Source organism: Typopeltis vanoorti, chromosome 20, assembly GCF_054136105.1.
Source record: "Typopeltis vanoorti isolate ZY-2024b chromosome 20, IOZ_Tvanoo_1.0, whole genome shotgun sequence".
Lineage (NCBI taxonomy): Eukaryota > Metazoa > Arthropoda > Arachnida > Uropygi > Thelyphonidae > Typopeltis > Typopeltis vanoorti.
This window is the reverse complement of record NC_143568.1, coordinates 65,868,892-65,896,619: the sequence shown is the minus strand read 5'-3', so window position 1 is coordinate 65,896,619 and position 27,728 is coordinate 65,868,892. Positions and strand designations below refer to the sequence as shown.

General features: G+C 34.3%; 1 protein-coding gene across 6 annotated transcripts in view; it reads left to right on the top strand.

The window, feature by feature from the left end:
* The window catches only part of Pka-C1 (Protein kinase, cAMP-dependent, catalytic subunit 1), a 545,341-nt gene that overhangs the window by 426,516 nt on the left and 91,097 nt on the right, over positions 1-27,728 (top strand). For all 6 annotated transcript variants that reach the window (XM_090410256.1, XM_090410257.1, XM_090410255.1 and 3 more), the window contains one exon: positions 14,111-14,206. In XM_090410256.1, coding sequence (XP_090266382.1) covers positions 14,111-14,206 — 96 coding nt within the window. The remainder of the gene's footprint in view (positions 1-14,110; positions 14,207-27,728) is intronic.

Genomic DNA, 27,728 nt, shown 5'->3' with positions numbered 1-27,728 from the left:
TTGTATTTATTGCTCAGAAAGATCTCACCAGTTTTTGTCTTTTTTGTTTCAGTCACCCCTATTAATTGTCGATCTGGTACTTATCTAATTCCTCAGCTAGTTCCATTTCTTTGCCATTCAGGCATCTTACATTATAGTACCGATCTTTAACTCTGGTGATGTTGATTGGGATTTTTTTTTTTTTTTTTTTTTCAGATTTGTTCCAGTAGCTGACTTTTCGCTGTTAACCCTGGTTCCCTGGTGAAAACAACGGGTGCCTTGTTTAACCGGGCGACGCCCCAGCCGTCATGAAATTTTGTCATGTTGTACCATCATTTTGTAATTTGGTTTAAGCCAATAAGAATTGCAATTTGGTCGGCTAAATCCCAAATTGCCAGTCCATCTTCACTTGTTCAATATCCAGGTAGATACCCAACAGGATGCACCATGAGAAGGTGAGGATTGGACATTAGGTCAAAAGCCCTGGTCGGTTTTCTGCATTCCTTTAAAGGCTATGTGGCGGTCTCCTCTCAGTTATACAGCTTTGACCCTTAAGCACATTTCAGTTATCTTATTTAATTATTCAGAAGAACTTTATTGTTTGTGGAAATTATTCTAAAGTTTTTTTGCATACCTGATGTAAATGAGTGCTTTATTTGTCATTTTTGAACATAGATGACTGCTTAAAAATATGATTAACCTACTCATGTCTCTGCAAGTTTAAAAAAAAAAAAAAAAAAAAAAAAAAATGATTCACTATACAACTAAATACAATATATGACTTGTTTAGAACCTAATTGTATGACCAGGATATGCTGTATGAGACAAGAATATACTATCTTCATCATTATTTATGTGAATCTCATTATGAAGGAAAGTGGTTAGTTAAATGTTAATCTCAAGAAAATTCATGAATAGACTTAATTTTTTGCCATTGCATTAGCAGTTATCCCTCTGGGTCTTGTTCCTCTCTGATGGGATCCCCATATAGTTCAAAATCATGTCTGTCTGGGTTCCTTAATGAGACTTGTTCCCTAATGCATGCATGCCGTTATACATATCTAAAAATGGTAGCATGCTATACAATATATAGGATACTATAGCAATTTGATGTCAACTATTCTGTATACACAAGTGGCCTGGTCATAGTAGTATTTTACATGCATATTTTTTGTTTGCTCACATTTGTGTAAAATAAGGATGAACATAAGAATGATTTGTAAAGTATTATTTACAAGTATGGTGTTCTTTTCATCCTAGACAGGATTAGATTCAGCAATCTGCCATTTCTGTTTTTGACTCTCTGTCCTATCACTACAGCCAAGGTTCATGTACCTTTAGGAGTATTCTTTTCCTCTTTTATCCCTTTCCTGTTTCCTAGGTCGAAGAGCCACATAGGACATTTTCCAGATGTTTGCAAGCTACAAGGTATTTTCAAAAAAAATCTGATTATTAAAAACACATACACATAATACGTATACTTGCATTATTTTTTTATTAAATTTTTATGGTTAGTTTCATGAAGTAACTGACTTTAAAGTGATTGAATGTCACATGACAGAAGATTCCAGCTTTTCTCCAATTCCTGCTTAAAAACTTTTCTTCATATTTCCGTTTCTTACACTTTGTTTGTTCAGTAATTTTAAACAACTGAGGGGTTATGTAACTTTTCAATTCTAAAGCTGAGAAAATAACCAAGTATTTCACCATTAAAGACCAATTTTAAATTACTTGTCACAATACAATGTCTGCATGATAAGTTTGGGTATTGCTAGATACTGATGAGTGGCGATTAGTGTTAATTACATTATCCCATTGTTGCTTGTCATGCAGAACAAAATGGCATATGCATGACATATTTTGTCACTTCAAATTTTCTTTATTTTTTTATATTTGTTTTTATTATGTAAAAAATATTAATATGCATCATGAATATTTGTCTTTTATGATAAACAATAAAAACCGTAATAAATTTAGTTTAATCCTTCATCCAAGCGTAAGCAAACAAAGTTTGTGTCTGAAGTATCTTTAAGACTGAGGCAACTCGTGATAAAGGTGGACCAAGCTTTCATCACTCCTTGTCGCAGTATCTTTGCATCATCTCCTTGCAGACATGTATAATGCTATGCATTAAGGGAAGGGTCGCTACCCAGTCTGGTTTCGACCTTTATTGAGGTCTCATCAGTGGGAGCCACACCCAGAAGTGGTGATACTAAGGCAGAAGCAATGGAGAGGTCATATATACCTATAAGAGTTGCGAAAAGGATTGGATGAAGGATTAAACTAAATTTATTATAGTCTAACCAAGTGGAAAATAAACTTCCAATAAAAACCAAAACTACCTCAAGAAGAACTGCAGCAAAAATCCTCGTTGCAAACCAGGATATAGCAACTGCTGGCCTATACTTCTCGTATATACAACTCCTAATACAGTATAATTCCCAAATCCACATAACCCTAGAATGTTGATGCTATCCAGAAGAAGACAATCTATTTAATAAATGACTCCTCAACATCCCTTCCCAGAAAAAAAAGAAAAAAAAACGGGGTGGGGGGATTTGCTCCATTCACTTTAAATGTTTCTGCATTTATTCACTTTTCCAGAAGATTTTTATGAGTGTTATTATGCCTAACATAGCTACCACTATTTCTTCACTTTCTTCAGCTGTTAGTCAACGTTATATATAGTTCAGCTTCTAATTTATTGCACCAACTGCTCATCTTCCTCTTTCATTCCATTTCTATTCTCTCTTCTTTGGAACGGCTTTATGCATACTGTTTTTCCCAACTATGAACACATCAATAGATGCCTTCTTTCTTCCTGACTTATTGTGACCTTCCATGTATGGGATTGTTATTTTCTTTTTTCTTTTTTTTAAAAACCCTTTATTTCTTGTCATTTATAAGATGTGACAAGTTTATATGGATCTCATCCAGGATACATCAGATTCCCTCCACACATACATATTTTTGAGGAAGATAAATCATCTCTTTTTATGTTATTAAGTAATTCACTTCTACATTATGTATATTTTTCATGTCTCCTGCCCATGGTTGTAGGAGATTTCTGGATTATTCCAGAAAAATCCTGTTCTAGAGATCAAACATGCAACTTTTTCAAGCCATTTCAGACATTTTTTAAGCAGGTCAATGATCTCACACCAGATGATAACTCATCTTTTTTTATATTTATCCCACACTTGAGATGTACGAGAACCTATAACATGTCAGTGATGTGTGAAGTGCAGACAAGGATTAAGAAAGAAGAAATCTATTAACATTTTTCTTAAAGAGCTGGAGGTTGAAGTTGTTGGGAAGGCTGTTCCAGAGGACAGAGGTGCATGAAATAAATGAAGATGAGAAGCAGGTTTGATATGTTTGCAATTGTACTGAAAAGGGATGTTGAGCAAACATCATTCCTCCACTTACTGTTAGGCCTGTTTTAACAGACCTAACAGTAAGTGGAGGAATGATGTTTGCCAATTCACTGGATCAGTGACTACCTGTGGGAGAGAGAGAGAGAGCTGAAACATTGCATTTCTGAGACAGAAGGTAGTGACCCTGTGAGGGAAGGGTCATCTATGTATATCGTTCTATCATGGCCTTAGGCTTTACCATTTTTAGCTGAGTTCAGTGCATATTCTACCTCTAATCTCAGAATGCATAGACCTTCCATCTGTTCATAAGTATTTTCTGGGTTTTGTGTGTTATCAGTAAAGAGTTCTACGTATTTCATCCATTCTTGTATTTTATCATCATCCTTTTCTGATGTTCTCACACTAAGATGAAATTCATCTACCACCTATTACAAAATAGTTGAACAGTTGAACGATCTGTTTTACAATCCCAGGCAAGATGATGCATTATTGGCTACAAATATACACTAATTCTTCTTAGGGAAAATGTCCAAATCATTTTTCAGTAGCTCAGTGCTTCAATTATTTGGTCTGATCTTAATGATTTTGTAAGGGAATTTTTTTTTTAATTGTAATTTTTTCCTTAGACTTTTTTTTTTTTTTTTTTTTGGATTCTGCTATTGTCAGTCCACAATAAATCTTCATGCTTTTATCATCTATCTTTAGACAAATGCTGTGAAAATGTTTGATGAAAATTCCCATAAATACTAAACTGTTTTTCTTCAATGATATAATAACTTATGGACTAGCAAAGCTGAATTATTCCTCCCAACAATGAATTATGTCCCCCCCCCACCCCCAAGACTAAGTATAGTTTCTTTTTGGGTTAACTTCAATCTCAAATCTTTTTGACATAAACATGTTGCATGTTGTCTCTTCAGCAAGCAAGAAAGTAAGACCTTGATTTACACTTGAACAAATCTCTAAAACTATATATTGCTGTTTTCACATCTGAAGTAGCAGGGTTTATAGGCATTTTTAAATGCAGTCAACTTGTCATTTTTCTGCTGCTGCATTCCCTAAGGGTAAATGTTTTGTGTCTGCAGATATTTGTTTGCACAGACCAGTTTGCTTGCATATTTTGCAATCTGAAAAACCTGAGGTTCCTTGAGAAAAAAAGATCCTGTTCACCCCTGTTTACTTGTTCTTACAAATGCTCTTCATGTCTTATGGTTCAAATTCTGGTTTTTCCATCCAGAATGCATTTTCATTATTGACTGAGCTACTTAGGCTCCATACTTGGAGCCTAACTAAGCACACTACTCGGTTGAAATTAGTTTGGGTATGAAGTAGTGTTGTGACTGTTTTTTGTATAAAAGTAGTCGACTGTGCTGTAGTGTTACCATCCACTACATTTGAAACCATTCTTTAAGCTACCTTAGGTTTGATATTTACTAGGATCATCATTGGCAAGTAGCTAAACTCTCAAATATACATTGACTTAGCAGCTGATGTCAGTGGTCATTCTAGAAGTAATTTCCTCTCCTCACGTCATACAGTGGTATGTTTATAGTTGCAAGAAATTATATTCTGATTTTTGTCATATTGAGGTGTATGCAAAACATTTGCACATGAACTAACTTCATGACTACTTCATGTATAGTACTAGTACTGAAAGCAGGTGATTTCAGTATAAGTTATTCTAAATATCCACTGCTGTGTAAAGAACACTCCCTGGTATATATGGATTTTGTTTTTATTATATTATATCATATCCAAGAGTAGTTCAATAGATCTGAAATGGTTCTGGTGGTGACTTTTAATTATGCTTTCCATTTTATTGGATTCTTAGGAAAACCTGTAGTGAAGAAGTGTACAGAAAATCATGGGGTTACTTCCTTTGTTTGCAAACCCTTTGATCTAATTATGGATGAAAGTGAAAATAATTTATTATTAACAGGAATATATTTCAGTAGTTTTGTAATTTTATCTAATTTTGTTCACACTTCCCATTATGTCAATTTCATAATGTGCAAACAAGTATTAAACTTGCTTTTTTTTAAAAAAATGGTAAGCATTATCCTTTAACTCTCATGGTGCAAAAGGTGACCAAGTATGTGTTAGAAGAAGTTGTTCTTCTGATTCAAACATTGGTCCATTAAATACTTTTTTTGTCCAAAAAAAGTATTTTAGTTCTTATTTTTAGTTCCTGAATTCTTTTTTGGACAAAAACATTGCTTATCAGCAATTGTGCCTTGTTACTTTTCCTGTGATAGTATATATATAGTCCAATCAACAATTTTCCTCCAAATCAGTCTTATTTGTCAGCATTACAGTATTGACAGATCTTACATTTTACCCTTCTAATGTGCTTCCCACTGCATGCCTGTCTTTTGCCTGGCATCAGAGCCTGCTTTGCTAACTTTTCCTCTCCCATTCTGTTTATATGACCATGCTGCATAAGATTAGCTCTCTTCACACATTCCGGAATACTAACAATGTCACGTTCCTTCCTAATTTCTTCATTTTTAATAATTCTGCCATTGATACCATCTGTTCACTATAAGAAGTTCTTTCTCAGAACTCATACCTTTTGACTCCATTCTTTCATCAAGTGTTTTAATTTTTAAACCAGCTCTCAGATCCATAAGTTAAAATGGGTTTGTAGAATTTTGATTTTCTCTCTTATTCCATATAAATTTATTCAGTTACCGTATTTTCCGGTGTATAAGACGCACTTTTTTTACCTTAAAAATTCATCTTAAAAATGGGGTGCGTCTTATATAATGAAGGTAAAGATTGTGTCCTCTTTTCAAAGTCATACGCACTCCCTTTTATGTTCTAAGATCTTTGTAGGTGGTTAATAGTGCAATCAAATTGATGTGTGACCTTCACGTGACTTCTAGCGTGTCATTGGCTAAGAACGGGGAGTCCCTATTGAAGTTTCATAATATCTTATCCGAGTAATCAGTTACCGATGTTATCAGTATTGAGTTGACGTGTTGAGATATTTAGTGTTCAGTTTGATATTTCCCCGTAGATTTTAGTGATGGAAAAAAACAGGCGACATTCATATACTTCAAGTTACAAATTGCAGGTTGTAAAATATGCGGAAGAACACTGGAATAGGGAAACTGAAAGACATTTTGGACCTCTGCCTACAGAAAAAATTATTAGAACTTCGTGTGGTCAGAAGGAGATTTTGTACAATTTGCGTAATGAAAAGCACGCAGAATGTGGAAAAATTGCGAAGTGGCCAGAACTAGAGACCGAAGTTTTGAAATGGGTGCAAGAAAATCGTCAAAATGACATTGCCATTTCAACAAAAATGATTCGTACACATGCAGTCAAAGTAGCCTGTGAGCGTAACATTGAAGATTTTAAAGGTGGTGCGTCATGGTGTTACCGTTTCATGAAACGCAGTGGACTTTGTATGCGTACAAAAACAAAAATCAGTCAAAAAATGCCAAAAGAATATGAAAACAAAATTATTTCTTTTCATAAATATGTGATTCAACATCAAAAAAATTACAATTTTGAAATGGGACAGATAGCCAATATGGATGAAATGCTCCTAACCTTTGATGTTCCCTCAAATAGAACTGTAGCTGAGAAAGGTGAGAAAAGCATTACAATCAAAACCAGTGGACACGAAAAAACACACTACACTGTAGTTCTTGCATGTTGTGCTGATGGTACGAAGCTGTCGCCAATGATAATTTTTAAGTGGAAGACTCTGCCTACAGAAAAAATACCAACAGGACTGATTGTACATGTGCATGAAAAAGGTTGGATGGATGAAAGTGGCATGAAAGTGTGGATAGATAAAGTATGAAAAAGAAAGAATGGCACACCACTAAAGAAGAAAGCTCTTCTTGTATTTGATCAGTTCCGGGCTCATCTGAAGGATTCAATCAAACAAAAATTCCAAGAGTGCAATACTGAATTGGTTGTCATACCAGGAGGACTTACATCACAACTGCAGCCACTTGATGTATCTTTAAACAAACCCTTTAAAGTCTTTATGAGGGAAGAGTGGAACAAGTGGATGATGAATGCCGGTGTACATCAGCTAACATGAAAATATCATCAAGCTCTCAAGTGTGCGAGTGGGTTAAGACATTTTGGTCAAAAATGAATGAACAAACTATTGTTAAATCTTTGTTGAAATATGGAATTAGCAATGCCCTTGATGGAAGTGAAGATCATTTCTTATATGATGATAATGAAGAAGAACAAGAGGAAGAAGAAAGAGAAGAAATTAATGATGATAGAGAAGAGTCAGATGACAGTGACATGGGTTTTGCAGGTTTCTGAAAGGTCAGTTTACTTTAAAAATTACCTGTTATTTTATCCATTTTTTTTTAAAATCATACTTTAAAGTTTAGGTTTTTTCCCAGAAAATTGTATTAAATTTCTTAGGTCCGTCTTATACACCGGAAAATATGGTTACTCGCTGTCATACTTGCTTTACTTATTATTCTGTTGTCTGATTACATATTTAATTTGCAATCTTCAAAAATAATTGTACCTAAATAGCCGAAACAAACATGTACTATAGGATTCTCCATTCAGATTACAGTTGATATTTTCCATGTTCTTACCTGTTTTCATATTTTTGCTTTTTTTTATTGCTGATTTTCATGCCATGTTATAGCAGTTATTCAATTTAGTTAAGGAATCCTGAAGACATGTATTGGATTTATTTAAGAGAACATCCATATAAAGAGCTAATTAAACTCGTTCGTCTGTTATAGATGATTGTGGGATTTTTTGTTTGACTATTTTGTCCATTTGTCTGTTTTATTATTTTCAGTCTGTTCCATAAACATAGGTCATATTCTTTCTGCTAGATTTCTGTTCACTATTTTTATTTTATTATTATTTTTGTGATCCCCATGGAGTCACAAGACTTATCAAGAATCATCATCGTTTGCTTCGGTACAGGGTGAATGTACTGTGTACATTTACCTATTTATTCAAAACTGAAAATGCTATAGTTGGTTTCATGATTAAGCACTTTTGAATGCTGCCTTGGTGCAATCTTGATTGAAGGAATTGATCACTGCTGTAGATGTTTTTAGGAACATAAATGCATAAAATTAGTAAATAAATAATATTTACTTTGTGTGTGCAGTACATTACACATTTTAATACATAACAAACAATATTTCATAATCATTGTGTCATACTGTAAAATATTCTTTAATTATTATGTTGTAGAATATTTAAGATGTGTTCATCGATTGTGCCATTTGTAATATTCTATCATGAACTTTATATTACTATCAACTGTGCCTTTGGTATTCCTTGGCACATGCACTTTAGGCCTAACTTAATTCTTCTACTTTACTCATATAAAACCGTAATCTGCTTAATATAGACCCCTCTCTTTCTTAATCCCCTAAAATCTTTATGTTCCCACTGTTAGTAGATGACCTTTGTTATTAGTCTATCCATGATAAACAGGGTACCAACTCTCAAACTATGCAATTTAGAAAAATTGATTTGTTTAATGACTGAGCCATTCTAAATTATTTATATATAGCTTGACAATTTAAGTATGGAACATATGCAAGTTCAAATCTAACATACACAATCTCTTATAGCTAGATGTGGTGGGTTTTAATTAAATAAGCTTGCAGTTTCGTTAATTTTTTGGAGACAGTGCATTGGCAATAGATCAGGCAAGATAGTTACACAAACAAAACATTTTATTTTAACCTAGTAAAATAGTACAATGCACAAACAAATAAGAGACATTATCTCTCTAAGCCCTTTTACATGCACAGTAGGCAAAATATGCAACTAAACTTTTTACACTCAACACTTAATTAACCCTGTCACTTAGTTATCTAAATTAGACATGTAGCCGCTTCTTATATTACCTAGCTAAACTTCGTTCACTACATATATAGGCTAACATTGGTCTTCCCTTTCTCTACCGCTACTTATTAACTAATTAAATACTAAAAACGTCCTGTAAGCACACGTACAATTCTCGGATGTAAGCTTTTAAGACATTGACAAAATTGTGCTTTCTTGCACTGATATTTACAAAAACAGTTCAAACAACTTGAACAAACCTCAGCTAGTTTAGCTTGATGTTGTATCTTCTTCCTGGGTACTACTGGCTGTTGCCTGGACGATCTTGGCGGTTCTGCTGTAGAAGTTTTCCTGAAAAGCTTAAGTTGATTTTCCATCAGGAACTTAAATGGAACTGCCGAAGTCACCGCGATGTCTAACAGGTAACCACGCTCATAACACGTCCTTACATCCACAGGAAATTCATCGAGATATGGTCTCTCCAATCCCCCCACACACACACCACCAGGGGTCACATACCTGGAACCAAAATCTGGAGATGAAAAAAAAAAAAAAAAAACCAAGAGAGAGACCATCTTAGTCCACTTTTATATCATTGCTAATCCTTTGTTCTCCAGGTGTAGTTTTCAGGATTACCCGCCAGCACAATGATGTCACTTTGGCTCCATTCGCTCTTGGGTGCATATTTGTATATTTGCAAGACCTTGCGAATTTTTGTCTTTACTTCATCATTGCTATAATCTGGGTTAATCCCTTACTTTCTGTTTTACATATACTCCAATGTATATTAAATTATGCATTTTAACAGTAGAAGTATAAAAATTCATTTTATTATATAATTTTTAATTTCTGTATGTTTGGAAACCTCTGCAAAATTGATCTCGAAAATTTAATCAATAAAATTTGTTGCACCATTCAAGATTTAACAAGAACAACAATATCAAGCAAAAGCACACTTGTACTCTTGGCAAAACAGACATAATATGTGAAAATGCAGATGTTAACTTTGCTTAAGAAGGGAATTAAAATATAAAGGAAGAAATTGAATCCTAAATTAAAATGAAATTGAAGAAGGAAATAAGTATTAGATTGTACTATGTTTAAAGTTCTGTCTAAAATTGATGGAAATCTTAAACTTTCAAAAACATCAATATTAAGCTATGCCAAGTATAAAATCGCGTATTGTCGTGCGAACGAAAGTTCAAAGGTTGCAGTTTGACCACCAAAGATGATGTAACAAATGATGAGTAGGCATTCGTGGAAGGCGTTCGAAATTTGCGTTCCCCGAAGAGAGCGATCCTCGTTCAGTGAGGAGGTGACATCGTTCGGTGACAGCAAATAGGAAAGCGTCGTAGACAAGCTTGGAGTATGGAAGAGGGCACTATAGAAGAGTTTAAAAACGAATTCACATGGCTTGAGACTCTTTCTTTTGGCTCCTTTTACATTTCTGGTTTTGGTTCCTGTGGTGTTCCCTGGTCGCGTGTGCCCTCCACGTGAGTTTCTGGCTTGTAGTTCTGAAGCGGGTCCTGATGAGATGTCTGACGATGGCATAGCGGCAATGAGTTTCTGTTGAGTGGCGCGAATCGAAGAAGTTTAGCATGAGATGATGGCAGTGTTTCGAGTTTTGCCATCAGTCTGGTTCTAACCGATGAGAAAGCAGCAAAGGATTCCCTTTGAAGGTAAAGTGTGTTAAAAGCAGTGACACAAAAAGTTCGTAAGCCCAGAAGAAACAAGGGGCAAATTCGGGACGAGCATGTGACTCCACATGGCGGAAGATCACCGTACAGAGGGACAATCCATAACAAAGAACAGACGGAAGGATCGAGAAATCGTCTAACAAGGTGGTAACGTACAAATCTTCATTTTATGAATTATCTATTAGTGACGAATGTGTAAAATGGACAGAAATTAGAAAAGAAGATAGTGAGATTTTAGAGTCAGTTTCCTGTGTTATGTTGATTAAATTGGACTGGTAGTCTACGTTCATAAATTGTCTAAACCCAAGTTAATGTGTATGGGCCGTTAGCAGCAGTAATCTAGTTTGATATCGAGAGCCATGTTTGTGATTTAGATGAATCATGAGTGTGTATAAATAACTTGCCTGTTTGATTACCATTGCCTTGCTTTACTTGTAACTTAGTATTGATCTTGATTAGATTTGAATATATGTGTTGTTCAAATTGTAAAGTTCTTAGATAATTAATAAATATGCTTTCCCATGTATACCTGAGTTTGTCTGAGTAAGAGATTGAATTTTACCACTCACGAAAAGGTCGAACCTATGCTTAGAGGGGAAAAGGGGAAATTTAAGATTGTCAAGGCCATGACTGTATACTGAGAACTCTGAATTTTACTTACCTACTTAAACTAGATAAAGTATTACTTGATTTCTGGGAAGGTTTTTCTGGATTAGAATTTCTATCTTAGAGCTCTGACTGGCGCAGCATAAACAAATAAATTTTGTCATTGCTCAAAACAGGAAACAGCCCTAGAAGGTCAGTTTAGAAATTATATCTCAGGAGGCACAAAGGAGAACAATAGAGGTGAATTATAGGTGAAAAACGACAACGTAACAACAGTACAGGTAAACCCCATATAACACGGCATTCCTACAACACAGTTCGAGAATTGGGGAAATCCCTGTACAACATGGGACATGATGAGAGCTTTTAAGAGCAAGCACCATCTCATTCGAACATGTATGTCATGTCAGATTTGCATACAGAATTGTATAATTTATTAGAATTTTAAATTCATTTTGTTCGTGGAGTATTAAACATAGTTTAAGACTTTCACTGTTTTCTTCTTTATACTATTCTTTGAATGTATTATTGAACCTGTTTTAAAGAAGTGTTAATTTTTTATTTTTTTGAATTAATTTGTAGCCCTGAATAATATCTGCCGGAAGTAAAAAAAAGTACCTCTTAAAAGACATTTCATCTCGCTAGAATTAAAAATACAGGTTTTGGATCATCTTGAAAAGGGGGGGAAAGTGTCATGTTTCAAAAACCTTGGATTTAAATGAAGTAACAATCCAAACCATACAGAAAATTAGAGCTTCCATTGCTGCAGGTTGTTCTATCTCTGCAAATATGACAGCTTGTCCCTGAGCACCAACACTTGAAAAAATGGAAAAAGCTCTTAGTATTTGGATTGATAACTGCTAAAAAAAAAAAAAAAACGGATCCCACTTGACATCAATGTTATTAAACATAAAGCTTTAAAAATTTACAACTACTGTACTTAAAGGAAAATGGAGAATCTGCTATTAACCCCGACTTTGTTGCTAGCATGGTTGGTTCAGCCATTTCAGAAAACGCTTTTCATTACAAAACATAAAAATACAAAGGGAAAGTGCATCAGCTGATAATGAATTTGCCAAAACTTATCCAAAGGAATTGCAAAAAATTATTGAACAGGGTGGATATACAACACAAAAATGCCCAGGGAATTATAACTACATTTAAAACTAATTACATCAGGACATCATTGCAATGGGTTTTAAATAAAGTGGATGATGAATCTATTGAAGTCATGGAAACTTTTTACAATTTTGGACTGTATTAATCTCATAACTTCATCCATCAAAGAAATAAAACCGACAACGTTAAATGCCTGTTGGAAAAATATATGGCCAGAGTCAGTTCAAAGCGAAAATCTAATCAAGCCAGCAGAAAACAGGATGGATGCAATAATAGAACTTGCTAAGTCACTAGGAGGGGAAGGTTTAGACGATATGAATGTTGAAGATATTCAAGAATTATTGGTGGAAGAGGAGACTGATGAAGCAAATTTGGTGGAAATTGCATCTGAGATAAACCAAATTAATTCAGAGGACGATAGCAGATGGAAACGATGAAGTTAAACATTTTACCCTAAAAAAAGCATAAAGAAAGGCCTACACTTAGCTGAACAGTTGGAGTTATATTTTCTAAATGAAGATCCTTCCACTGAAAGAAGCACAAAATTTAAGAGAGAACTTCACAAGTGCTTAGCTCCATACAACGTAATTTATTAAGATCTCATGGTGCTTAGTAGTGATGATGAAGAAAACATTATGTAATTATGTAACATTATGTAATAATATTAATATATAATATTTTTGATCAATTATTGTTTTAATAAACATACATTTCTCTTAGTTATAAAAAGAAAATAGTATAGGTTTTTTAACTTTTGGAACCTAACCCTGTTTTTTGTACTAGTTCTTTGTTTTGTATAACATGGATTTTCATAACACGGTATTTTTTAGGAACCTAACGACCATGTTATACGGGAGTTACCTGTATCTTTTAAGTTGCACAGGAAAATAATGAACAGTTGGAGTTATATTTTCTAAATGAAGATCCTTCCACTGAAAGAAGCACAAAATTTAAGAGAGAACTTCACAAGTGCTTAGCTCCATACAACGTAATTTATTAAGATCTCATGGTGCTTAGTAGTGATGATGAAGAAAACATTATGTAATTATGTAACATTATGTAATAATATTAATATATAATATTTTTGATCAATTATTGTTTTAATAAACATACATTTCTCTTAGTTATAAAAAGAAAATAGTATAGGTTTTTTAACTTTTGGAACCTAACCCTGTTTTTTGTACTAGTTCTTTGTTTTGTATAACATGGATTTTCATAACACGGTATTTTTTAGGAACCTAACGACCATGTTATACGGGAGTTACCTGTATCTTTTAAGTTGCACAGGAAAATAATGAAGCCAGCATGCACATATTGTATATTAATAAACTTATACACTACTTATCAGTATACAAGAGAATCTTGCACAGAATATATAATACAGTACCATTATTTATTTACAAAATACAAAGAAGTATTTTGTTAATTCAAGTATTGTAATCAGTGATGAAACAAGGCCCACAACATTTCCAGAATCAGTTAATTGTACTCTTAAGTTGAAATATTGTTTTTTTTTTTCTTTCATAGGTAACAGACTTTGGTTTTGCAAAACGTGTGAAAGGAAGGACATGGACCCTATGTGGTACTCCAGAATATTTGGCTCCAGAAATCATCCTCAGTAAGGTACTATATTTAGTAGTAACTCATTTAGCATTGATATATGAAAACTTTATTTTTATTTTATAAATAATTTAATTCTTGTGTTGTTAAAACTATTAATCCCCAGCATAGTTGCCCAACTGGTTAAGTTGGTTGGAAAGTAGATCAGCTTTCCGACCAGTAGGATGTGCATTGGAATCCCACTGTGGATATGATAAAAGCTTTGTGAATGTCTTTAGATGGGAGATGAATTTCATTGCCCAGTGTGAGATCACACCCTGCTTATTGAAGACCTCAGAGTGAGCACTGTTTGTTTCTAGAGCAGGGTTTCTGGACTATCTGATTCTTTACCAACCTACTGTGCCATTACAAATGTACTATAAACCTTACAGCCTTTTTTGTGGATGTGGTTTACGTTAACAAAAAATAAACTGTTGGAAGTTTATTTTCCACTTGGTTAGACTATAATAAGTTTAGTTTAATAAATTAATTTGTTTGCCGACACTTTACCCAAGTGTCACAGGCTTACGCCCTAATATTAAAAAAAAAAAACTCTCTTACATTCCCTTATTCATTATTCAACTTTTAGAGAGGGCAATGAAACCTCTGATTCAATTTTTGCCATCCATATATTGAATAGTGGTTGTCATGTTTGTTCAATACTAATCTTGAACAACTTAAATGCTTTTATTATGTCTTCTAGTTTCCATTTATATCCCAAACTCCATGCTATAGTCCTTAATTTATTCATCATAATCAAATTCCTGATAATGTACCCTTGGGACATAAAAGACATTAGGATAATACTACATGGAAAGTTTGTCTTTAATGACTTATTATCAACAGTTTTCCTCTGAATTAATCTGTTATTTGACAAAACTCTACTTCTTGCATCAAAAACAAAATCTTATAAATTTGTGTTATCAAACATGTTTGATAAGACATTTGTTATTGTATTAGCTCACTTAGATTTAGGTCTTCTGTTGGGGCATGTTTTACTTCTGACAAAAAAAATCCATTCTGCTAATTTTTCCTTTCTCATTTTGCTTAAGTGATCATACCACCTTAGATTAGTCTTGCTCACATATTCCTTAATGTTATCAATATTAACTCCTTCCTGATATCCTCAGTTTTAATGATTCTCTTTGATTTAACTCCCAATCAAAGTATTTTGTTTCTAACCCAGCTCTCAGATCCTATAATTGGTTTGAACATTTTCTTGTATGTAGCAAGTTTAATGTTTTGATTAATTTCTCCTTTTTCATATGGTATGACTTCCTATCATACCAGATTTGCTAATTCTGTTGTCTATTTCTATATTGCATTGTTATGTTGACTAAAAATTATGCATATTTAGATGAAATGTTTCACTTGTTCTGTAAGTTTTCAATTCAAGATGCAGTTGGTGTTTTCAGTTGTAGAATGCTTTTTCGCTTAATTATGAAGTAAATATACATGCTGAGAAATTATATTCTTGTTTAATCCTTTACTCAAATGTAAGCATGTGAAATAAAACCTACTTGAACATAGAGGCTTTTGACTTCACATCCGGTTGTTTCAATAACCCATAATGCAAAGCACACTTCCCTTTGGGCATGCATATTGCTATGCAGAAATCACAAATCCATATACAAATAGCAAAAAGGTGTATTACCATGTTAAAATACTGTGATCAGAAATAGGTATAGAAAATTTTTCACTTTGTTAAAGTAAATTATATTTACCAAGAAATTATATTCTTTGTTAATCTTTTACCTGGGTGTGAGTAAACAAAGTTTGCGTGTAAGTTTGCGATTAACGGTGTTTATTATTATTATTATTATTACTGTATTTTTAAAAATTTTTTGTTAAGGTCAGACTGGTCTGGGTTTTCTGTAATGCACAGCAACTTACACATCCAAAAGTAAGTGCGTTTTGCATTGTGGGATACTGATGCAATTGATGTGAAGTCAACAACCTCTATATACAAATAGCCTAGTGGTGAAGATAGTTCATGCATGAATTCTGTTTTTTATATATATATATTCGGGTAAAGGATTAAACAAGAATATAATTTCTTGGAAAGTTATGATGTTTTCAATGTTCTTACCTATTGTCAGTGTCTTTATTTTATATTGCTGATCTTCATACCAAATGTATTACAGCAGTTATTCAGTTTATGGAATCCTGCAGAATGCACCAGATTTCTTTAAGACTATAACATCATCTACATAAAGTCAAGAGCCGAGCCGAGTCGAATATGTTCCATTTACATCATATAATTGTGTCTTTAATAGCTTTCCTCTTGGTAGCTTATCATATGCCTTTTCCAGATCTATAAATCTCAAATACATATCCTGGTTTTATTCCCATGATTTCTCATGTATTTCTTGCAAAGTGAAAATCTGATCAAGACACCTCTATTGGCTTGAATGTAGCTTGTTCTTTTAAAAATTTTCCTTCCACAGTAGTTTTTAGCCTTTTCTCAAGTATGATCGCATAAATCTACCCAGAACACTCAGTAAGGAAATTCCACTGTATTCTTCACATTCAGTTTTATTTCCCTTTTTATGGATGGGTATTATGAGAACTCTACTCCAATTATCTGGAATTCATCCCTATGGCTAGTCATTCTGCATTATGCAGGACAGTCACTGTAAAACTTTTATGCCTCTGTGTTTAAGTGTTCTGGTTGAATAACATCTTTTCCAACTACCTTTCTGCATTCAGGTTTTTGACGACTTTTCTGCATGATGTATTGATATGCACTCCACATATTCCTTTTTTTAATATTTTCTACCATTGTTCTATCATTCATATTTCATTTAGAAATCTTTCAAAGTAATTACTCCTGTCATCTAGAATGTCTTCAGTTTTCATGTCGCCTTTTATATTGTTTAACTTCCTTACATTTTTCTCTGTATTCTCCCAGAATAAATGCTGACTTACCAGCTATGAACTTTGATACACTGTATTCTTTTCCTAGACTGTCCTTTTAATCCTGAGTTCACCATGGAGTTCTGATTTTTTCATCCTTGCATACAACTTCATTTACATGCTTCTCTGGCTGAATCAATTGATGTTTTCTTTAGTCCTCCACTAAATCTCCAATTTTTCATTCTTATTTTGAAACTTATTTTTTCTTGAATAATATTTGTTTATTTGGAGTCTTAATTTAGTGTGAAAATCTTCAGCACTCTCTTTACAATTTCCCAATACCCAGGCAACCAGATCCGTGCACATTCTACTCTCACGTTTGAGGTGGTGAACCCAGAACTTCAGGAATTTGAGATTGTATGCAGAGGAGGGCAATCTGCTTAATGGGTGCTGCCTCAACTCCCTCTCATCATTTTCTCATAGACATTCTGTTTCTGTATTATGTCCCCTTTTTTAAAGTGCTTTCTTCAGCATTGCTCCACCAAACTAGCTGCTATTATTCCTTCACTTTTTTTTAATCATGTGAACAGCCATTAGTTGGCATTCATACACATTAAATTCTGAATTCCTTCTTCTTTCTATTTAACAATCTGTTCACATACTGCAGTATGTGAACAGCTACATCTGTGCAGTATGTGAACAGATTGCTCACATACTGCACTGTTCTTATAGGTCTTATGACCTTTTTTGTGCCAGCTTAATATTAAAAATCATTATTCTTGATGCTGTTGAAAGAAATCATTAAAAAGTGGAACAATAGATTTCTTATCTCTACTTAAGTCTATCGTTTATTTATTTATTTTTAACACATTGCTGAGATTCTACCCAGTTCAAGTTTGTTGTGCTTTTGCACATCTTTAAAACCTCCATTTACCCCCCCCCCCCCACCTTCAATCAAATGTACCCAGTGATTTTTTTTTTTTTTTTTTTTTTTTTTTTTTTTTTTGCATACAATCATCTATTTCAATTGCTAACATGCTAACCAGGTTCGTTTCCTATTGAAATGCTATTACTGATCCCAGACTTATTTAACTCAATTCAAGAAACTGTATCTTGAACTATTATTAGCTGATAATTACTCCAAGTATATCTAAAAACACTTTAATGAATTACATATTATTGATGATAATTATATATATATTGCTTATTTAATGAACATATAAAGACAAGTCATTATATTGTGAATTAAAAATATTAAGTCACTCTCACATGCTTTCTCTCATTTTAAACTGCACATACAAAGAAAAAGGATTAAGGTGCATTTGACTGAACTAAAAATTAAGAAAACTCATAATGACAAATGTATAGACCAAGATATAACATTATAGTAATACATTAACTGCTGTCCAGGTGACTTTGAAGTTACTTAAGTAGATTAAGCAGAGCAGCAATTATATTGGTCTGCCAGTCTGGTTGGCCTAGTATTTATTGTATCTGCTTTCCAACCAGCAGGTTGTGGATTGGAATCCTCCTGCTGTGAACATGGATATGTGTGTTTGTTTCTAGGCAGAAGATGAATTTCATCACCTGATCTGAGACCAATGCCCCACTTACCGGAGGCCTGAAGTGGCTTGAAAAAGTTCCATGTTTGGTCTCTACAGCTCAGCTTATGGAATATGTAAAAAATAAAATTAATAATATATCCTTGTACTAAATTCTCAGTTCAGAGTTGATTACTTATCCACTCCACCTTCAACAACAAAAATAAATAAATAAATAAATAATAATTTAACTGAAAAAATAAATCAGTCCTACCTTTCAGTAGTTGAGAGAATATTCAAACAAAAGCACATATGTTAATTTCGTTTTTTTCTGCAGTTGTTTTCCCTTACTTCATCAATTGAAACCAAATTTCTGTAAGAAGTACCTTAAACACATTAACATATATCAATTGTCATTAAAAGATTGTATGTCTGTGCACTTCTTCATAAAACTTACATTTTATCTCTTAAATTTATGGAAATTTTGGTCTCATTATTTCATAACTTTAAATTTTTCTATTTCTCTCTTGTAGATAACACCTGGAAACTGAGAAAGATTGCTGTGCTATCATTCTCAACTCCAGGCTGCTATCTGTGCAACATCATGCAGATCGCATTGATCACACCCAGGTTCTTCACTCTATATTTGGTGATATTGCTGTTATATGCCTTTGTCCAGGGGTAATTACATTCTGAAGTTCATCTGTACTGCGTAGGACATTGCATGTCTTAATATTGTCATTTCCTGTTGTTGGGGGATGCACAGGATTAAATTTATATTATTTCTAGCTTCCCATGAATAGTTTTCTTCCAAATTTGTTATTTCTTAAATCTTATAAGGCAGATTTATTAATCATTCCACCTAAGTTTGGTCTTCCTTGGGTCTTTTTTCAGTTTTTTTACTGCTATCCTTGCATCAAACACCTATTTAGCTCTCCTCATCTGTCACACATTCTTGAACAATAATATTATTCAAGAATATCTTTCTAACACCTTTCTAACATCTTCATTTTTATTGATTCTGCCATCGTTTTAATTCTAATACTTAATATTTTAGTTTTTCTCAGAATTCTTATACCTGTGGTCTCTAGTATTGAATTAATTCAGTTAGTTCAATTCCTTCCAGATCATCCTCCATGTCATTAATTTACAAGTTAAATAAGGATCCAAGCACAGAACCCTGTGTTACCCCACTGATCACCCTCATTCTCTCAGAATCAGCACCTCTATATATTATCCTTTAATACTCAGATAACCATGTTTTAATCCATGCCATAGGCCTATTTTACACACCCACCTTTCTGAGTTTGTGGAATTCTGTTAAATGTATTAGTAAAATCTAAAAGAATCGAAGTGTATTCATTCCCCTTATCCAACTCCACTGTAACTGTATTATAAAATGTGAGTACATTGGTAAAATAAGACTTACCTTTCATAAAACCATGCTGTCTTCTATAAAAATAATCTACTCACCTCTGGATGGGATTCCTAACTAGCTTCTCTAATATCTTAACCATCCAGAGATACAGATTTGCCTATAATTAGCTGTATAATTTCTAGCTCCTCCCTTGTATGATGGAATTATCTCATTCTCCTTCCACTCATCAGGAATCATTTTCGTGTTGACACTCAAATTAAACAATCAGGTTAGGAGCATAGCTCTTTCTCTAGCACATTCCTTTAACACATATGTTGATATCTCATCCAAACCCACTACAACATTCCCATCCAACTCCTCTTACAATATTCTTAACACATCTACCTCTTCTAATTCATCTCGATCCATCTCAGTTTGCACAGAACAAATGATTCTGTCAGGATAGTATATTTTACCAAAATGATTACTTAACTTAGTGATTTCCATCAAATTCAGACTTTTCTACCTTTTACTCACCGTATAGTGAAAAAAAATCCCCTTGGATTTCTTTAACTTGTTCAGCTAGACCAACTTCACTTTCCTCACCATGGTTGTCACTTGCCTGGCATGCCTTTTGTACCGTTCATTTGAATGATGATCACATTGCATAAGAACACCCAATGCTAAAGAAGTCTAGTACAAAATTTGGATAACAAAGGGCAGACATACCATTCACCATCTCTCTCTCTCTCACCTTCCCTCCTTGAACACAATGGTTGCACAGTTGCTGATCCAGCGATTACCATAACAGAACTTTTTAACAGAATTTTCTTGCCATCATCATAAATTTTCTGATATGTACCTTGAGGAGTGTTCAGGCCTATGACAGCAGTACATGATTATGTTTACATTCTTATTAATCACTTATCAACAATGTTCCTCTAAATTGGTCTATTACTTGTCAGACTCCAATATTGTCATATCAAACATTTTGTGTGTCTAAGGCAGTTCTGACTAAATTAATGTACCTAGACCTTAGTCTTCCTGTGAGTCGTTTTTCCTGCCAACTTGGCCTCAAACACCTATTTTGCTAACCTTTCAATCTTCTATTTAAGTGGCCATACCACCTTAGATTAGCTCTGATGACACCTTCTTGAATACTAACAATGTCAAGTTCCTTTCTAATATCTTTATTTTTAATAGGATCATGTCATTGCTGCCATCTGTTCGCTCTCTAATTTTTATCAGAACTATTATCTGTGGTCTCTAGTTATTTTAACTAGGTACTTTATTTCTAACCCACCTCTCAGATCCATAAATAACACTGGTTGAAACACTGTCTTGTAAGCTACTAATTTGTTGTTTTGATTATTTTCTTCCATATTCCATACATTTTTATTTATCTGATTCCCAGTTATACCAACTTTGCATATTCTGTTGTCTATTAATTTGCTATCTTCACTAAAAATTGTGTCTAAATAACTTAATATTTTACTTGTTCTTTGGGTTCTACATTACATTTCAGCTGAAGCTCTCTATAATTGTTAGCTATTTTCATAGTTTTGGTCCTTTTATTGCTAATTTTCATGCCAAATTTGTTACAGCTGTTTTTCACTTTAGTCAGAGAATCCTGGAGACTCCTAAAAACTATCCTGCACATAGTTGTGCAGGATAGTTTTTAGGAGTTCATCTACATAAAGCAAAGAGCTGAGTTTGATATCTCTGATTATAATATCAAGTTTAATGCCACTTTTTCTCATAATGTGATCCATGTGCATCCTTGTCATATCCCTGATTTTACATCAAACCGTCATCCTGTATTTTCTTCAATTCTAATTGCTGACTTACAACTTAATATAGACTGTATTGCTCTGTATAATGTTCCATTTACTCCATATAATTGTAATGTTTTGAAAAACAGTATTTCTTTATATTCGTATGCCATTTCCAGATCTACAGAACTTAAGTACAAATCCTTGTTATATTCCCAAGATTTCTCAACTCTTTGTTTTCAAGTGAAAATTTGATCTTGAAAACCTCTGTTTGGCCTGAATCTAGCTTATTCTTCACCAATTTCTCCCAGCCTCTTTTCACATATGCTTGCATAAATCTTACCTGGAACACTTAATGGAGAAATTACTCTGTAATTCTCATGTTCAGCTTTATTCAATTTTTTTTTATAGATAGGGACTATGAGAACTATACTCCAATCATCTGGAATTTGACCTTGTGATTAGGCCCTCTAAATTATGCAGTATACCCACTGCAAAACTTTTAAACCTTCATATTTAAGCATTTCAAGTCAAATATCATCTACTCCAGCTGCACTTCCACACTTCATGTTTTTGATGGCTTTTTTCCTATCTCAACTATTAATATGTACTTCAAAGGCCATATACAAAAACTATAAAAGTTTCTAATGAAATTTGACCAGAGAGCTTACGGGAATACACTTGCCAGTGTTTACAAGTTACCCTAGCTGGACCTTATAGGAGACATGCCTGCTATGACAGCGTCCATATATTCTCCTCCTATTGGTCCATTTTGATTAAAGTTTCACTGGCCTGACAGCTGTTTCAAACTGGTTGATTTTTGTCAGAGACCAGATAGAAACCTTAAGAGAGCAAAAACTCTCAGTACTAAGGAACTTGAAACATTGGAGAGGTGTATATTTTGTAAGCGAACTCTCGGTTGGTGCGTAACAGTATTTTATAAAATAAAGAGCCAAAAGGCTCCACTTTGGCGATGCAAAATTTATAAAAATCAAGTGGATATTAAATCCAGCATTATTTCAAAGCCGAATACAGAAACTATGAAAGTTTCATATGAAATTTGACCAGAGAACTTACAGGAATATACTTGCCAGTGTTTACGAGGAGCCGTAGCGCGTGTATCGGCAAATGTATTCCTGTAAGCTCCTCTGGTCAAATTTCATACAAAACTTTTATAGTTTCTGTATTTTGGCTTTGAAATAATGCTGGATTTAATATCCACTTGATTTTTATAAATTTTGCAGTGCTGAAGTGTGAAGCTTTTTGGCACTTTATTTTAATATCGATATGTACTCCTGTTTGCATCCCTCTTGAAATTTTTTTACTGCTATTCTGTCACTGCTTGTTTGGTTTAACAGTCTTTCAAAATAATTACTCCAGACATCTAGGATATCCTTATCTTCAGTTTTCATGCCACCCTTACCATCTTTGATTCTTTTACAGTACTCTTTTCTGCATTTCTAAACTTTTTAAATAGCCTCCAGAACGTTTTGCCACCTTCTTGATATTTATTTTCTATATTCTTATCAAAATCTTCCCATGACTTTTGTTTAGCTACTTTTATACAACTTAGCTCTCTTACATTTCTTTCTATATTCTTTTAGGGCATTTGCCAACTTATTTGCACTTATTTGAACTTTTACTAAGCTTTCTTCTTGTCCAAGAATGCTTCTTAAATATCTTGTGTCCACTAAGCAGAAATTCAGCAGTCCCATATCTTGTATCATCATATGAGTGTGGTTCCATAAGTTTCTGGCCTGAGCAACTTTTAGAGGTGATAAAAAGAAAACAATTGTGTCACTTTTCAACATAATCTCCCTTCAAAACACTTTTCACATCTTTGAATTAACATTTCTATGCCTTTGAAAGCATAGTCTGTACTTTTGTCTTCAAAATGGCCTAAAACTGCATCTTTCACCTCACTGTCAAATTTTCTTTCTTGAAGGTCTTTCTTCGGTTTCAAGAAGAGGTAGTAGTCACTGGGTGCTAGATATATGAGCTGTAGGATGAGTGTTCAATCTCCTGGAAGCCACAGCCCTTCACTGCATCCTTTGTAACAATAGCCATATGGATTTGAGCATTGTCGGGAAGCAGGTGACCGCCATGACCCAGCATTCCTAGTCTCTTCTCCTTTTTGGTGTCGCACAGTTTGTGCAGGAATGAAGCATAATATTCTGCATTCACAGTGACACTCCTTTCCTTGAAGTCAATCAAGAGAATTCCCTGGCAATCCCAACATACTGTTGCCATGATCTTCTCGACGGATTGAGTGACCTTGGCTTTTTTCAGCAGTGCTTTGCCTAGTTTGTGCCACTCCATGTATTCCCTTTTGGAAAGAGAATCTTAACAAAGGCTTAACATGGTTTCATCCCCAGTGGCAATGGATTCCAGCGCTTCTCTCAGATTCCCTTGGCAAAGCTCTAAAAACTTGTGAGAACAGGTCACACGATGCTCCTTCTGAATTGAAGAGAGAAGTCTGGGCACCTACCTTGCACTGACCTTCATCTTGTGAATGATGCGAAAGATGGTTGTTATAGAAAGTTTCAACCTTGCTGAGATTTCTTTGAGCTTTAGCCGTCTGTCATTGAGCAGTTCCTCCTCAACAAGAGAGACATTTTCCTCAGTTATCACTTCCACAGGCCGACCATCACGAGGATCATCTTTATTCTCTTCCTAGATGAAACTGTTTAGTCCATTCCTTCATTGTGGAATATGAAGGAGAAGCTTCCCCATAAACATGATTCAATCATTGTTTGATAGAACTTGGAAAAAGCTCTTCTTTGGTGAAAAACTTAATCACAGCATGGTACTCAGTTTTTAACATTGCTGCCACTTAGCATGCCACATGTTAGTCAAATGAGTGCCTCTAACTGAATGATGCAGTGGAGAGGTGAAACCGGTACACTAACCTCCCCATAGATGGTGCTGTCACACACAGTGTTTTAAAATTGGTGCAAATTTGTATGGCAGGCCAGAAACTTTTGGAATCAGCCTCGTATGTATTTTTGGTTTAAGCCAACAGAGAGTAGAGTTTGGTCGGCTATGTCCCAAATTACCAGTCTATCCTCGGTCATTCAGTAACTAATATATACCTACTAATGGAATGCACCACATGAATGTAAGTTTGGACATCAGGCCAGAAACCCCAGTCAATTCTTTGCATTCCTTAAAGTTGATGTGGAAGTTTCCTCCCATTTAATTTTCTTTGAAGTGATCCACAGAATTTTCTGTGAGATATTTCCAGATATCTGGCAAAAAGCAATTATTATTGTCTTTCCTGCACCATCGAAAGATCTAAAATCAATAAATTACTACTGTGCAAATGCTCTGACCAGCTACTTGTGCAAGATTCTGGAAAATATCATTTACTTGTCTTTTACAGTTTCTGGAAAGAAGCTTTTTGTGACACAGTCTGACTTCTGAAAATAACATTTTACTTTTGATCATCTATCTAGTCTGGAGGCATCTGTTAGAGATACCTTCCTAAAATATGGGCATCTAGTATCAGTCTTCTTTGATATGAAAAAAGTCTTCTTTGATATGACACTGTGGGAAGTTTTCGGTATTGAGACTACATTATAATATAAATAAGAAATGTACCCAGAAATGACACAGTGGATCTACTTATAAATCTTTTCCCACCAGACACTGTAGGACTATTCAAGCACTGCATGGGAAACACTTTTTTCATATTTCAAGACAAATATTGGGAACAAAACAAAGGAATTGCTATGCCCCCTCCCCTTTCTCCAGTCTTAGCCAACCTGTTTATGGGAAATTTCGAAACTAATGCATTAAAAATGTATCTGAAGAAACCAAAAATTTGGTTACGTTACGTTGATGATATTTTCGTATTTGGTTGCGAACGATGGATGAGCTGATCGCTCTCAAAGATTATCTGAAGAACTTACATCCCAATATAAAATTCATTCTTGAAATAGAACAGCACAAAATATTACCTTTCCTTGATATCCTTGTTGAAGTAAACAAAGAAGAAAAAAGGTTAACCTTCTCCGTATACAGAAAACCTATCACAACAGGAAGATTTTTAAATGCCACTTCACACCACCATCCATTACAAAAGATAGGCATAGTTAAAATTATGAGACAGGGCATACAATATATATCAAGCACGTCAATTAAAAAGAATGAAGAACTGTGCTATCTGAAACAGAACCTCACACTTAATAGTTTTGAACTCAAGACGATAAAAAAAAATTATTAATACATCTCCTGCAACTTCTTTACATCAAGAATGTGACAGACAAAGTGGCTATATTGCTCCACAAGTACAATGTAAAACTAAACCTCCACATCACCCTATGAAAAAACCAGGCATCTATGAGATTCATTGCTCTTGTGGCATTTGTTATGTAAGCCAGACAGGAAGGTCGGGAGAGATCTGCATATCTGAACACGTAAAAGACGTCAAAAAAAGAAGAGAGCATAGATCAGGCCCGGCATTCCACACAGCCACTATTGCCAATCAAGTACTCTGGCAACAAACAAATATGTCATATATTGATAATAACTGTTTTACAAGAAAATTTAAAAAAGCCTCAAATGCTTAGGATACACAATGCAATAAAAATTAAGCCTTAATTTTACATCAAGTATAGTCTGCTTTCATCAAAAATTTAACTGCCACTGACCTAGGATATAGCATGCTTGATACCACAGAACATGATAGCAACAACTAGCAATATTCTAACATGCATACAGTAATGAAATTATAATTTTTATTCTGATTTATCAATTATATTTAACAGTTGTGAAGTTATCAAAAACATCTGTGTAATTAATTGTTAATAGGCTTTTGTTGTGTAAACTTTCATGTACCCATACCCCTGATGATGTAAGTCTTACGATGTATGAAACTTGTCAGGTTTTAATTGTTAATTTTTAATAAACTCCTTATTTATATTATAATGTGGTCTCAATACCGAAAACTTCCCACAGAACTGCTTAACCACAGAAACTTACATGTACATCAAGAATATGACACAGCTTGGAGATTTGGAATGTTGAAAGACTTGCATCATTTTGGTCAAAAACTTCTTATTTAACTGAATCTTCAAAGTCCAAATGGGAACTGGCCTCTCCCAACCCTATAATCAAGAGGAGGGAGTCTCGTATTGTTACATTTTAAATGCTATGCTTTTTTGCAATCAAGGTCAACTCGATAATGGAACAACTTCCTCCAAGAGTAAGCAACAATCTCTTGGATGACTTCACCATCTTCTCTCACTCGTGATATGATGGTCACAGAAAGACAACTGCAGCAAGCCAATGACTATCTCTGAAAATGGGCATTTGAAATGGGTTGATTTTCACAGCTGAAGACAGTTTGTGTGTACTTTTGCCACAGGTGTAGTCTTCATCCTGACCCAGAACTCTGACTAGGGCATTCATTAATTGCAGTTGCACCAGAAGCAAAAAATTTTGGTGACATATTTGACAGCAAACTCAATTTCCTCCTTCACATATGCCAGTGTGTACAATGATCATTACTTTATGGCACGTGTCTTGTAACTATCTTCCATCCATTAGGGTGCTGACAGATGTTCTTTGCTTCATTAGTATAGGGCATTGATAAGATCAAAACTTGATTATGGGTCCTAAGTCTATGCTTCTTCAAGAGAAAGTACACTGCAGCAGCTAGACCCTATTTACCATCAAGCCATCAGAATTGCAACTGGCACATTCCACATGTCACCTGTTTCTAGTCTGTATGTTCAGGCAAATAAACCACATTTGTCACTTTCGCACCAACAGCCGTCTCTGTTATATGCAACAAAAATAGAATCCCTGTCAGACTGCCCTACATAGCCAACTATTTTTCATCCATAATGGGAGAATCTTTACAACACTCAGTAGACAGCCATAAAACCCTTTAGCATAAATCCTACATGCTCTAGAGATTGCAGTAGACTTGGATGCACAAAACACACTTCCGCTGTGGCAATTATACATGCCAGCATGTAACTTTTCTTTCAGCAGTTTACCAGAATTTTCACCCC